The sequence below is a fragment of the Bufo bufo genome, chromosome 7 (assembly GCF_905171765.1).
Source record: "Bufo bufo chromosome 7, aBufBuf1.1, whole genome shotgun sequence".
NCBI lineage: Eukaryota > Metazoa > Chordata > Amphibia > Anura > Bufonidae > Bufo > Bufo bufo.
Window position 1 is genome coordinate 217,911,656 of NC_053395.1, and position 16,029 is coordinate 217,927,684.

At 42.0% G+C, this 16,029-nt stretch overlaps 1 protein-coding gene across 1 annotated transcript in view; it reads right to left on the reverse strand.

The window, feature by feature from the left end:
• LOC121007492 (unconventional myosin-X-like) overlaps positions 1-16,029 on the reverse strand; it is a 102,096-nt gene that overhangs the window by 59,006 nt on the left and 27,061 nt on the right. Inside the window, exons 3-5 of the mRNA XM_040439434.1 lie at positions 4,632-4,790; positions 2,567-2,754; positions 943-1,065 (exon numbers count right to left, since the gene is read on the reverse strand). Of these exons, the coding sequence (XP_040295368.1) occupies positions 943-1,065; positions 2,567-2,754; positions 4,632-4,790 (470 nt within the window). The remainder of the gene's footprint in view (positions 1-942; positions 1,066-2,566; positions 2,755-4,631; positions 4,791-16,029) is intronic.

Genomic DNA, 16,029 nt, shown 5'->3' on the forward strand with positions numbered 1-16,029 from the left:
ATGATTGATAACGCTCCTTGCCTCTCTGTGATCTTTTTACTACAAAATCACAGTGAGATAAAGTTGTCACTGTGATTTTGTAGTAAAAAGGTCACAGAGAGGCAAAGAGCGTTATCAATCATGTTAATGCTCCGTGTCTCTGCTGTCCGGAACGGAGCTTGGCACTCTTTGACGCAGTGGATTCCACGCACGGGATCCGCTCGTGTGAAAGAGCCCTTACACAGGCCTTGAGACATAATTTGGAAAATAAAAGTATCCCCCGAATGAACTCATCTGCACATGCTCTTCTCAGGATCATTGCATGGACTATAAGACTCCTCGCGCCAACGTGGCGCTTTCCAAAAGGAGATGCAGTATACCTGAATCCTGGACTTGGTGAACAAAGCCATTTCTGTGTACATTCCTAGTCTGATACACTGTCCAACTGATCAAAGGACCCAGGGCATCAGAGATCACTACTACTAATGTGTCCGTTTTTTTATTTCTGCATGTAAACAAGGTGTCTATCTATTGACAGCAAACAGAAATCCTGGGAAGGGAATAGAATTGAAAAAAAATCATATTAGAAGGTCACAGAAAATAACGTTCATAGGGGTTTTTTATGAAAATAAGGCGCTAGCAGGGTCCGGCAGGCTGCTCCCCTGCCGGATCCGTACTAACGTTAGCCCATGTGAGAGGCCAAAAGGCCGTTTCGGCCCCATGCTGCAATTTTTGTCCGGCTGATTCTCGGTATGTTTGCTGTGCTGGGGCCGGAGCGGACATCCGGCGGCACACATGGGCTAGCGTTAGTACGGATCCGGCAGAGAAACAGCCTGCCGTACCCTGCTAGCGCATGTGTGAAAGTAGCCTAACTATGTTTGAAATAAATGTTGTCCTACAACTCTTGCTCATATAAGATCCAACGACCAGTGTCCACTGCAGAAGGAACGTGGCATTTCTGACCTGCTCTCCATGATGGCCTCCTCCACATGTGTCCGATTGTCTCCTGCGCAGCTCTGACTCATGGATGATAGGAATTTAAGGAGCAGTTTTGTGCTCTCTGTTTTGCCAGCACCGCTCTCTCCACTAAAAGATATAAAGGACAGTTTCTAAAGGTTCACATTTAAGAATCTTCTAGAAAAACACAATTCAATCTTGTACATAGGAGCAGTATTATAGTAGTTATATTCTTGTACATAGGAGGCAGTATTATAGTAGTTATATTCTTGTACATAGGAGGCAGTATTATAGTAGATATATTCTTGTATATAGGAGGCAGTATTATAGTAGTTATATTCTTGTACATAGGAGCAGTATTATAGTAGTTATATTCTTGTACATAGGAGCAGTATTATAGTAGTTATATTCTTGTACATAGGAGCAGTATTATAGTAGTTATATTCTTGTACATAGGAGCAGTATTATAGTAGTTATATTCTTGTACATAGGAGCAGTATTATAGTAGTTATATTCATGTACATAGGAGGCAGTATTATAGTAGTTATATTCTTGTACATAGGAGCAGTATTATAGTAGTTATATTCTTGTACATAGGAGGCAGTATTATAGTAGTTATATTCTTGTACATAGGAGGCAGTATTATAGTAGTTATATTCTTGTACATAGGAGCAGTATTATAGTACTTATATTCTTGTACATAGGAGCAGTATTATAGTAGTTATATTCTTGTATATAGGAGGCAGTATTATAGTAGTTATATTCTTGTACATAGGAGGCAGTATTATAGTAGTTATATTCTTGTACATAGGGAGCAGTATTATAGTAGTTATATTCTTGTACATAGGAGCAGTATTATAGTAGTTATATTCTTGTACATAGGAGCAGTATTATAGTAGTTATATTCTTGTACATAGGAGCAGTATTATAGTAGTTATATTCTTGTACATAGGAGGCAGTATTATAGTAGTTATATTCTTGTACATAGGATGCAGTATTATAGTAGTTATATTCTTGTACATAGGAGCAGTATTATAGTAGTTATATTCTTGTACATAGGAGCAATATTATAGTAGTTATATTCTTGTACATAGGAGCAGTATTATAGTAGTTATATTCTTGTACATAGAAGCAGTATTATAGTAGTGATATTCTTGTACATAGGAGTAGTATTATAGTAGTTATATTCTTGTACATAGGGAGCAGTATTATAGTAGTTATATTCTTGTACATAGGGAGCAGTATTATAGTAGTTATATTCTTGTACATAGGAGCAGTATTATAGTAGTTATATTCTTGTACATAGGATGCAGTATTATAGTAGTTATATTCTTGTACATAGGAGCAGTATTATAGTAGTTATATTCTTATACATAGGAGCAGTATTATAGTAGTTATATTCTTGTACATAGGAGCAGTATTATAGTAGTTATATTCTTGTACATAGGAGGCAGTATTATAGTAGTTATATTCTTGTACATAGGAGGCAGTATTATAGTAGTTATATTCTTGTACATAGGAGGCAGTATTATAGTAGTTATATTCTTGTACATAGGAGCAGTATTATAGTAGTTAGAGCAGTCAGAAAATTTGGAATAGCCTCTGGAATAGCTATCACTTTGTCTCATACCTTATGAGGACGCACTGGCTGTCATGTCTCTTCCACAAGCAGCGGTAACACTCATTGGCTATAGCAAATATGTGGGGTGGAAGTTCCCCTAAATGATGGCGACTGTATAAATCCACTGCACTCTCATCGTACAACCCTGCAATTTGTTTGTAAGGATTCACTGAGGCCAGAATAGAACCGATATTGGTCTAGAAAGAAGAAGAAAAAAAAAAAAAGAAATATTTTGAATACAATCCATTATTTAAATTGTTGAACACTAAAAAGTAAAACAAAAGAAAGTTTCACGCTTACAGTAATTTCACACAAACATTGTGACATGAACCTTATGGCTGATACAGATGACAGCACTGTAAACACGGACCATGTGTCGAGCGGGGCTCCCCTGAGCTGAACCGACAATCATTCTAATTGACAAGTCCGTCTCTATCTGATGGCGGGGCTATTGGACATGTTGATGTCAGCACACTGCAAGAGCCTGCAGAAGGGCATTGGTGGAGTTGTCGTTTTACAACAGCTGGAGGGCTGCAGGTTGAGCATCCCTGCGTTAGGCAAATTACATTTTTTTTTTCTTAATTTGCTTAGCACCTCCATATTGTGAGACAATTTTTTATTTTATTTTTTCTATTGAGCTGTGTGGGGGCTCCATTTTGGGGAACAACTGGCTTTGTGATAATTTATTTCAGTTTTTTTTCCAAGGTGAGGAAAATAAAACACTGCAATCCCGGCATTGTTCATTTTTTTCATATGGCGTTCACCTTGCAGCGCTTCCACGGAGTACTTCCGCAGTGTTTCTGTACGTGCCTCCGCACCACAAAAAACGAGTGCATGCACTACTTTTTTGCAGTGCGGACCGTCGGATGCGGATCGCGGGCCCCATTCTAGTGAATGTGTCCGCATGTGGCGGCCCTACAGTCGGTACCCATGCATTGCGGTCCGCAGCACAGGCCCGGCCGGCACACGTTCGTGGGCATGAGGCCTAACAGATATTTTTGGAGGCAGCAAAGCCAATTCTGTTCATTATTTTATATCATAAATGGGATAAAGTGAGAGGTTGATTTTTAAATATTTGTGTGTTTTTCTATTATTTTTTTAAAACTTTATTAAACTTTTTTCTATCTTTTGTCATTTTAGTCCTGCTAGGGTTCTTGAGCATGATTTGATCAATGCATGGAAATCAGAACATCTACATTGCATTGTCATTTTACCATCATCTTATTACACCCCGCCTGTGTAATGGGAGTTCTAGGAGGACCCGTGTTCCCGGGGACCTTCGCTAGGCCTCTGGCTGCCATGAACAACTGCTGGAGGAGGAAGGTGGTGATCGGAGACAGAAGAACCCCATCTTTCTAACCATCTAGACGCCACAGTCACTGTGGCAGCTGAGGGGTTAAACAACCAGGATCGGATTTATTTTACCAATGGAGTCTCGAAGTATATTACAAAGTTGTAGAAATTTTCACTAGGCCTCATGCACAAGACCTTATCCGTTTTGCGAACTGCAAAACACATATGTTGCCCATGTGACATCCGCATTGTCTCCGTTTTTTTTAAAAACTTTAGGACCTCTTGACTTCAATGGGTCCGTGGTCTGCGTTTTGTGGCCAAGAATAGGACATGTTCCATCCGAATGTTTGCCAAACAGACACACTGTTGCGGACAGCACACGGATGACATCTGATTGGACAAAGATACAAAATATGGTCGTGTGGATCAGGCCTTATACGGTGATTAGGCGGATAGGCCAAGTTCAGATCTGCGCCATTATTTCTAATGTTCTGCTTCAGTACTGGTACGGAAAAATTAAAATAATGGCTGCGCCAGATTTATCACCAGACCGAAACCAAGTGCGCCAAACAGACTCCATTGATTATAATGGGGTTCATCAGTTTACTGTCATTCCACTGGATAAAATGGTGCAGCATGCTGCTGTCTGGATTTTTTATGATATTCCGTGGCCGAAAACCCACAGCGTATCCTGCGAGTGTGAACAGACTTCATATACTAAATAACATTTACTGAAGGACACTCTACGTTCTAACACACAGGTCGGCAGCTCGTGACTCACATAGATTTTGTCAACTGTGTAACGTTGATGAAGATTCAACATGATGGCGGCTTCATGCAGGTCCGACAGCAAGGACATGTCCTCCACGCCTTCCCTGTTACTCTGATGCATCGGCAGCACCAAATCCCTGGTGAGGGCACTCCGGGGGTACATGAACTCCTGCAAAGACATAACGGAAAATAGTTTTCATGACCAATTTCATACGGATATGAAAAACCTAAAATTTACAGAACCATAATTATACTTGTGTGCATACTAAGCAGTATTATAGTAGTTATATTCTTGTACATAGGAGCAGTATTATAGTAGTTATATTCTTGTACATAGGAGCAGTATTATAGTAGTTATATTCTTGTACATAGGAGCAGTATTATAGTAGTTATATTCTTGTACATAGGAGCAGTATTATAGTAGTTATATTCTTGTACATAGGAGGCAGTATTATAGTAGTTATATTCTTGTATATAGGAGGCAGTATTATAGTAGTTATATTCTTGTATATAGGAGCAGTATTATAGTAGTTATATTCTTGTACATAGGAGGCAGTATTATAGTAGGTATATTCTTGTACATAGGAGCAGTATTATAGTAGTTATATTCTTGTACATAGGAGCAGTATTATAGTAGTTATATTCTTGTACATAGGAGCAGTATTATAGTAGTCATATTCTTGTACATAGGATGTAGTATTATAGTAGTTATATTCTTGTACATAGGGGCAGTATTATAGTAGTTATATTCTTGTATACAGGAGCAGTATTATAGTAGTTATATTCTTGTATACAGGAGCAGTATTATAGTAGTTATATTCTTGTATACAGGAGCAGTATTATAGTAGTTATATTCTTGTACATAGGAGCAGTATTATAGTAGTTCTATTCTTGTACATAGGAGCAGTATTATAGTAGTTCTATTCTTGTACATAGGAGCAGTATTATAGTAGTTCTATTCTTGTACATAGGAGCAGTATTATAGTAGTTCTATTCTTGTACATAGGAGGCAGTATTATAGTAGTTCTATTCTTGTACATAGGAGCAGTATTATAGTAGTTCTATTCTTGTACATAGGAGGCAGTATTATAGTAGTTATATTCTTGTACATAGGAGCAGTATTATAGTAGTTCTATTCTTGTACATAGGAGGCAGTATTATAGTAGTTATATTCTTGTACATAGGAGCAGTATTATAGTAGTTCTATTCTTGTACATAGGAGGCAGTATTATAGTAGTTATATTCTTGTACATAGGAGCAGTATTATAGTAGTTCTATTCTTGTACATAGGAGCAGTATTATAGTAGTTCTATTCTTGTACATAGGAGCAGTATTATAGTAGTTATATTCTTGTACATAGGAGCAGTATTATAGTAGTTCTATTCTTGTACATAGGAGGCAGTATTATAGTAGTGATATTCTTGTACATAGGAGGCAGTATTATAGTAGTTATATTCTTGTACATAGGAGGCAGTATTATAGTAGTAATATTCATTTACATAGAGGTCAGTATTATAGTAGTTATATTCTTCTACATAGGAGGCAGAATTATAGTAGTTATATTCTTGTACATAGGAGGCAGCAGGGCCGTAGCCATAGGGGGTGCAGAGGTAGCAGTCGCTACCGGGCCCAGGAGCCTGAGGGGGCCCAAAGACCCTTGTGCCGCATAAGAAGATACCAGTTTTATAGAAAGTGCATGCTGGTCAAGTTACACCTCTGGCTGGAGGGAAGGGGTTAGGTCAAGAATTTGGCATGGGGGGGGGGGGTTACATTTTTGCCTCAGGCAGCACGAAGGCCTTGCGCTTCCCTACCCCTGGCCACAAAGCACTGAGGGAAGGGGGCCCAAGCTGAACTCTTGTACCAGGGCCCATGAGCCTTTGGCTACTCCCCTGGGAGGCAGTATTATAGTAGTTATATTCTTGTACATAGGAGCAGTATTATAGCAGTTATATTCTTGTACATAGGAGGCAGTATTATAGTAGTTATATTCTTGTACATAGGAGGCAGTATTATAGTAGTTATATTCTTGAACATAGGAGGCAGTATTATAGTAGTTATATTCTTGTACATAGGAGGCAGTATTATAGTAGTTATATTCTTGTACATAGGAGGCAGTATTATAGTAGTTATATTCTTGTACATAGGAGGCAGTATTATAGTAGTTATATTCTTGTACATAGGAGGCAGTATTATAGTAGTTATATTCTTGTACATAGTAGCAGTATTATAGTAGTTGTATTCTTGTACATAGGAGCAGTATTATAGTAGTTGTATTCTTGTACATAGGAGGCAGTATTATAGTAGTTATATTCTTGTACATAGGAGCAGTATTATAGTAGTTATATTCTTGTACATAGGAGGCAGCATTATAGTAGTTATATTCTTGTACATAGTAGCAGTATTATAGTAGTTATATTCTTGTACATAGGGGCAGTATTATAGCAGTTATATTCTTGTACATAGGGGCAGTATTATAGTAGTTATATTCTTGTACATAGGGGCAGTATTATAGTAGTTATATTCTTGTACATAGGAGCAGTATTATAGTAGTTATATTCTTGTACATAGGAGCAGTATTATAGTAGTTATATTCTTGTACATAGGGGCAGTATTATAGTAGTTATATTCTTGTACATAGGAGGCAGTATTATAGTAGTTATATTCTTGTACATAGGAGCAGTATTACAGTAGTTATATTCTTGTACATAGGGGCAGTATTATAGTAGTTATATTCTTGCACATAGGAGCAGTATTATAGTAGTTATGTTCTTGTACATAGGAGGCAGTATTATAGTAGTTATATTCCTGTACAAAGGAGCAGTATTATAGTAGTTATATTCTTGTACATAGGAGCAGTATTATAGTAGTTATGTTCTTGTACATAGGGAGCAGTATTATAGTAGTTATATTCTTGTACATAGGAGGCAGTATTATAGTAGTTATATTCTTGTACATAGGAGCAGTATTATAGTAGTTATATTCTTGTACATAGGAGCAGTATTACAGTAGTTATATTCTTGTACATAAGAGCAGTATTATAGTAGTTATCTGTACATAGGTGGCAGTATTATAGTAGCTATGTTCTTTTGTATAGGAGGCCGTATTATAATATAAAATCTGCAGCTTTTTCTGTTTGCTGAACCATTAATGTTATAGGAGTATTATGAATAATTTCTCTTTAACCACTTATCTTGGTTATAATGAGAGCCATAAACCGTATACAGGAAACTATAAAATAAGGAAAGCATAATCTGCACCGTAAGCCGCCCGCACATTTCTATTTTCACTTCATGACTTTTTGCCACCTACTGGTCATTTAGAAAACTACATGTAATTGAAACATTGATCTGGATTCCCGGCAGGATCTTTTACTGGAATTCAGCTTTTACAGCTTTCAGTCAACAGCTATAAACTTGTAATGACTGACATCATCGCCGCCCTATAAAGCGCAGTCAGGATTGTGACAACTGGCTGTTCACACCACATCCTCCATTTAAAGGCACCACCTGTATCTTGCTTTTTATGGTCAAGGCCGGTGACGTTACCGTACTCGCTTTATATGTGTCAAGAGTTTACAGGAAATTGAGCTTTCAATATGTTCTGGGAATGGTTGCAACCCAATGAGCATCCTCGATCGTTTTGAAATACTTGAATTTCCTTTCAAATTGCAACATTCCCGGGAAAGTCCTTGAGACGTCTTATTCTTCTTCTATCATGTTGTTAATATTATATTCAGCAGTGTCTGGGAAAGATGGGTGACCACCACTATTCCAAAAGGTCTCATCACCCAGCTTTCCATGACCCCCACATTCAGGAGACCAAGAAAGATGGATGAGAACAAACATGGCCATTATTTCTAAAGGGCTTTTCACTGAGCTTTCCCAGCTCCACGTTTCTGTGTTACCCCTTAAAGGGACATTTATGGCATATTGATAGGACGTGCCAGGAATGTCCGATTGGCGCTAGCCCCACTTCTATCTCAAGAATTCCCATAGCAGCAAATTGGCAAAGTGCGCTGGCGGTGTATCTCCTCTATTCACTGTGGGGCCCCATTCTGGAGATAGGAGCATGGACGTGCGCCAATTGGACATTCATGGCACATCCTATCAAAATGCCATAAAAAAATAAATAAAAAAGAGGTCTCGTCACCCAGCTTTTCCGGCCCCCGATTGGCACATTCCTGGAATTCTCCAAAAGCAAGTAGTGGCAGCTGCAATGATTTCCGTGAATGGGTGCCACACGGTGTTCGCAGAAATAGGAGTTTGAATAAGTTGACTGAAGTGATCTGTCTATCTAGATCAGGGACGCCCAACCTGCAGTCCTCCCGCTGTTGCAAAACTACAACTCCCAGCATGCCTGGACAGCCTATAGCTATTAGAGCATGCTGGGAGTTGTAGTTTTCCAACAGCTGGGAGGGCCGCAGGTTGAGGGTCCCTGATCTAGACAATCTTCTGCTGGATAGATCCCCCTGGACTCCACAGCGATACACGTCACATGCACCGATACATTGTAACAAGCCATCAGAAGGGACATATGCGCTAGACTGGATCCAATTCTCAGCCGCGAGATCCATTAGGTCTGTACAGGTTTCCATAGTCTAGACGTAAAAGCGCGCTTCCGTTCTGTGTCAGCGAGCAGAGATCCTAACATGATGATGTAATGAAACACACAGCATATTATTAAGTTTTATAGCGTGAAAACCCCATTCAGCATTACGGTAAAGCATCTGCGCCGTGGGGTGAGGAGCTTCAGTCCGCACGTCTGGCGCTCGCAGAAGGTTTATAGTGGCGACTAAGGGCGGCCATGAATTATTCCTCATCTGTAAATGTCATAAAACAGCCGGGCTCCCCCCACGTCCCTCAGAGCTGCAGGCGCTGCACAGACTGAACTTTACAATAGATTTAAAATTATTTTTTCAGGGTGACATTATGCCCCCCCCCCCCCCGTCGGTGTATTGGCTCCGATGAGTCGTAGTTTTTGCTTCGCGAGACTTCAGGTAATAACTTCAGAAATTAATTTGTACTGTAAATTTTTTTTTCCTGAACTCAGGTTCAGCTCCAAGTGGTACCTGCTCCATCCGAAGTCGATTCGCTCATCCCTAGCCGTAACATCACAGTACAATGGCACCTATCAAGGGGTAGGCAGCAAGTGAACAGCCGATATGGTGGAAGCAGGAAAAATGAGCAAGCGTAAGGATCGGACAGTCTCCAAAGTAGCCGGTCTTCTGGGGTTGTTCCCAGTATGTAGTAGTTAGTAGCTACCAAAAAGGATAGGATCCAAGGATGGAGAACTGCTAACTCAGTCACAGGGTCATGTACATGTCAAAATGTCACCTTTTCGCCCCTCATTAGGAAACACTCCAAGAGCAGGAAATGTCAGAAGTCATGCAGTTGTCACGATGATGCAAGATTACACAACTCTGACCTCATGTAATACTCATTTCACACACCATTTTTGACACGCAGGATCCACCTTCCATTGATTTCAATGGGAAATCTGCACCACACTTCATAAAACTGTGTCCGGGGGGACAACGTCTTGGCCCCGTTTCCACTCAGAAGCCACAGTGGGTGGCTGCACATGGGTTAGCCCCGTTCAGTCTTCAGATCTGCAGCCTAAACTATAAATTCAGGACAGCATCCCCAAATTCTGCCGAGAATACAAATCACCTTTTCCGACATATTTTTTCTACCCGACTCCCCCCCCCAGAAAAACCCTTATACATAAAGTAAGGATGTATAAATCACATCGAAAACTGTAGCTGGAGTATCCCCATCTCAGCATCTTCTTCTGGCCCCTATTTTGGCAGAGACTTTCCTACTACAACAACTAGGGGCTCTGCCTGCGCTCCTTATGTACAGTCTCTAGCTGAACTTCTAGAACATTCTAGTAGGAAGGATGGAGAAGCACAGCCTAAAAAGATAACAATGTTGTGGTTTCAGTCTGTCAAAGACTTGTATACAGTTTCAATAAAAGTCTATGGGAATGACTAAGCAGTTTTACCAGACATGAAACAAGTCTTCAGACATCATCAGAGCTAAACCAGACAGAAGGTCAGTGAGTCTTGTTTTCGCTCCAAAACTTTTCCATAGTCCCTTACTGCAGTGTTTCCCAACCAGTGTGCCTCCAGCTGTTGCAAAACTACAACTCCCAGCATGCCCGGACAGCCTTTGGCTGTGCGGGCATGCTGGGAGTTGTGCTTTTGCAACAGCTGGAGGCACACTGGTTGGGAAACACTGCCTTAATGTAAAGTAACAGTGGACATTTTCTAACTTCTCAGTGCACAGGTAGAAAGTCCCAAAGTCCTTAAACCTTCTATAGTGCAGTGCAAATACAGCAAACAAACTGGATATATTACAACAAATATAAAATGCAGTTCAACAATATACACTAGCATAAGTGTAAACAGCAGCATAAAACATAGTGCAGGTTAACCCTTCATAGTGCACTAAAGTAACTAGTTGATGGCTTTACGTAGTAGCAATAGAGGCAAACGTCTACAAACTTCCATAGTCCAAAGTATCCTTGCTCTAGGGAACTACAGAGGTGTCTCTACAGTCAAATCTGGAACACTGTCATTTTATATACAGCCCTATAGTGAAATGCATATTATCGCTATAGCGAGATATCAAGCACTTTATTCCCAGACATGCCGCCCTATAGCGGTCCATAGCACCTTATAGACTGTGTCCGTTCTTATCAATATTGTATCCAACTAATGTGATGTCTGTATGGCAAAGGAACAGTACTCCAGCCAGTGATCAGCAAATCCATTCATACCAATCGAATTCGTTCAAAAATCAATCTCCTTGAGCAGCGAGGGGCTCGCCCTGACACTCAAGAGACTCCCCCTCCCCAGATTGATAGGGCCAGACCTCTCACCTGGCCCTGTCAATCAATTTTGCGCCTGCGCCATTGCTCTGAGCAAACTACTCGGTGCAACGGCGTAGGCGTGAGATTGACAGTGTCGGGCACGATGTGTGGCCCCATCGACTAGGGAGGGGTCTCCAAGAAGCAGCTCCAGCCCCTCGCCACTAAAGTAGGCCGATATTTCAACAAATTTGATTTGTACGAATCGATTCGCTCATCACTGTTCACAGCTGAGGGGCTCGTTACAAGAAACAGCTCAGAACGAACCCCACACCATGACAGAGCTTCATCCTCCAGGGGTAAACAATAAAAGGTCCCTAATCAATGACAGCAAGCAGAGATGTTAGAAAACCATTTGAATATTTGAGGGGGAACTGGTTCCACAGGAAGGATGCATATCTTTGGGCAGCCATGACGGATTACACTACTCATGAATAATAGATTATATGAAAGGCGACATGACGGTTAGCACAGGATCACGGAATGCCATGTGATATTACACAGACATACGTGTAGCCCCCATGTTTCACACGCCTGGATTTATTACTGCGGAGTCGTTTTTGTAGTGTTATGTTAGAAACTGAATTCTCGGTGTCAACCACAGATCGCGCTCTGCTTTTCCTCACACTCCCTTCATACCACAGGCCGCAAATACCTTCCGTCTTACACTGCGGCCTCGCCTCCTCCAACCAACGCAGCGAAATTCAAAAATGAAGCAACTTTGCAAGAGGTCTTGATTACAAACGTCCTATCGTTTAATGTATGCAGTTCCTATGCATCTCCATGGTAACAGACAACAATTACTGCGTAGTCTGACCATAATCGCGTCCATCTGCGCCTTACATCTACCCTACAATCTGCTTTTTGGAAAGTTGGGGCGATAACAGTCATCAAAACAGATCACACAGCTTTTCCGTACTCCTGAATGACCGCGTTTTATAGAACGGCATATAAATCCCCATTCACATGGTCATACTTGTGGTCCATTTCTTAAGGGGGAAAAATATTTGCAATAAAATATCCAAATCCTATATAGACTGTAAATACAGGAGTGTGAATGCATTCTTGCATTGAGATATAAACAGACCCCTGTGTGTCAGTCTTCACTGTAGGTCCTGGCGTCACATTCACGTACCAGGATAATCTGGGTTGAAGAGGTTTGCTAGTTTTATATAGACATCTTTAGTATTATTCCTTATTAAAGTGTTAGGGTGCTGCTCCAACACTTTCTAATAGAATTTATGTTCACTATTTTCAAGATGTGCTTGCTGTCAGTGAATGAGAGCGCTCTTTGTTACATTCAGAGGCAGTAAACTGGTGCACAGCTCCTCCTGCTCTCAGCTGAGAAGCGGACACAGTTGTAACCATTCTAGACAATACTCTGTGATATAAACAGACTGGACTGATACATTGTAGCAAACTAGAGAGATTAGCGCAGTTGTCAGCTCACAGAGCATTGTCTACACTGAACAGAATTGAGTCCACTTTGCAGGACTGGCTGTGTATAGGGCTACTGCCTCTAAATGACAGCAAGCACATATATTGAAAGTGGTGAGAAACTGATAAAGTCTATTAGAAAGTTGTGGAATTTTTTAATTTCTTGCCCGATGAAACCTTCTAGAGAGAATCTGTTGCTGAAATTCCCGTTCAGATAAAAGGCGTGAAGATGTTGCAGGAGATTCTCACCGTCTTCATGTCTACAGCTCCCTGAAGACCCTGAATCAGCACAAGGCAAGAGTGATGAAAGTAGCCCGGTGTTACCCAATTATCACGCTCCCACGGACGAGCGACCGCTCCGTTTCCCCTTTCAGTTCTTTAATTTGATCGCAATTGGTGCCAGAGTTTTCCCAGAAGAATGTCATCCACGGTTTATGTGCGGCCAAATAAAATAATAAATTAACCCTTTCAGGATCAAAATAATATCTGATCACTAGAATTCTGTCAGAAAAAAAAAAAAACAGCCCCCCCCCCCCAAACTAGAGTAAGCAGTCTATAGTGTAAATGATGAAGAGTCCAATGATGTCATTTTTACCTATAAAGCAGCAGTAAAATGCACCGAGAGGACCCCCGAGCTCAAGCAGGAGTCCTGTCAGTGCAGCTTACTGCTGGTTTGTGGGAGCACAGCGCCGGAATGTGCGCAAGTATGAAGATAAAAGTGGCGTCATTTACACTATACACCGCTTAATCTAGTTTTTTTAATCTAATTAAAGTAGTTTGTATATATATATATATAGCGCCGCCTAATGTTTGTTATTTTTCGTATTTCTCTGTCCTCCTTCCAGAGGTGGAGACACATGCTCAGGCGCCCTGTGCGAGCTAATCTTGTGCCCCCCCCCCCCCCCCCCTTCATCTAAACATACACAAAGAGGAAAACAATCTTTGTAACAAACTTTTTTTTTTTTTAATTACAGATCATTTAAGTGCAAACAAGTACGATACCCAGTGTCACCCAGAGCCAGTCCCCTGCCCCCCTTAATCATACCCAGTGTCCCCTTTACCCAGTCCCCTGCCCTTCTTAGGCTACTTTCACACTTGCGTTCGGAGCGGATCCGTCTGATGTCTGCACAGACGGATCCGCTCCTATAATGCAGACGTTTGGATCCGTTCAGAACGGATCCGTCTGCATTATAGTTTAAAAAAAATTCTGAGTGTGAAAGTAGCTTCAGACGGATCCGTCCAGACTTTGCATTGAAAGCCAATGGGGGACGGATCCGTTTGAAATTGCACCATATTGTGTCATCTTCAAACGGATCCGTCCACATTGACTTACATTGTAAGTCTGGACGGATCCGTTTGGCTCCGCACGGCCAGGCGGACACCCGAACGCTGCAAGCTGCGTTCGGGTGTCCGCCTGCTGAGCGGAACGGAGGTCAAACGGTGCCAGACTGAGGCATTCTGAGCGGATCCGCATCCACTCAGAATGCATTGGGGCCGTACGGATCCGTTCGGGGCCGCTTGTGAGAGCCTTCAAACGGAATTCACAAGCGGAGCCCCGAACGCTAGTGTGAAAGTAGCCTTAATCATACCCAGTGTCACCCTTACCCAGTCCCTTGCCCCCTCAATTAGACCCTGCCCCCCTTAAATTAAGGGTGACAAACACTGGGTATGATTAAGGGGGCAGGGGACTGGATAAGGGTGACACTGGGTAAAGGCAACTGGGTATGATTAAGGGGGGCAGGAGACTCGGTAAAAGTCACTGGGTATGATTAAGGGGGGCAGGGGACTGGCTCTGGGTGACACTGGGTATGATTAAGGCCCTTAAACATACCCAGTGTCACCCATATCCAGTCCCCTGCCCCCCTTAATTAGACCCTGCCCCCATTTAATGAAAGAGATTTGGTTAAAAAAATAAAAATAAGAACAGGTACTGACTATTTGAAGTCTTCTGCTCCCTCCCTGTCGGCAGAGCACCGGCCGCCGCCCTCACACATTGAGCGGATCCTTCCGCGGCTCTCTGTGGAGAGCCCCTAAGCTCCTCCTCCTCCACTCTCCGGAACCTGACCTGGCAATTATCCGGAACGGGTGCCGACCCATTCATGCTGTCCGCATCCGCATTTCCTAAGCGCGGCTCCGGAAAAAAATAAAACATGTCCTATTCTTGTCTGCAATTGCGGACAAGAATAGGCATTTCTATGGGGGTGCCGGCCGGGTGTATTGCGGATCCGCAATACACTACGGACGTGTGAATGGAGCCTAAGGGTCTGTGAAAACCACTGATGGAGCTGTGATAGCCCCGGGTGCCAAAGTTCCTTATATCAACTGTTTGGTAGGGATACTCAATGATGATCTATCCCAAGGATAGGTCCGGTAAGCCCCTTTAAGTTTACATTGGTGTCTGCCACCTCATGGGTTGGACTTCATGAAAGTTGATCCAGCCCATAAAGTAGTTGATGCCAATGTATCATTGTGAATTTTGGTCCAACCCATGAGGTATTTGATTCATCTTCATAGACATTGGTCCAATAGACTAATGAGATTTAGTGGGGATCCACTTGCTTTCTGGCAGGTTTCAGGCAGAGTAAAAAAATGTTGCATTTGTCTGGCCAAGACCTAGCACTCATGCCAGAAAGTGGCTGGATCTCCGCCAGATCCCATTATGGTCTAGGGCTGTGATGGCTAACCTCCTCCACTCCAACTGTGGTAAAACTACAACTCCCAAGATGCACACTTTGCTTGGGTTTTCTCAGAACGCCATAGAAATTAATGGAGCATGCTGGGAGTCGTAGTTTCACCACAGCTGGAGTGCTGGAGGTTAGCCATCGCTGGTCTATGGGTTCAAGCGGTGAACGGCAGTATCTGGCAATGCCGGATCCGATGACCTCTGGCAGGATGTTCTCTGCCGGATCAGGCTACCGCACATGTGAATGTGGCCTAATAGTATGGCCGGCCTTCTTCTAAGATAAAGTATTGGCGTCCGTTGTAATATAAGGCTTCTCGCCACGGACCCGCCTCATTGCGATTAGTACAGTGCGGAGCCTTTGCCACTACCGGTGCGGCGATATAAAAATCTGAAGCAAAGATGAGTCACATAAGCATCA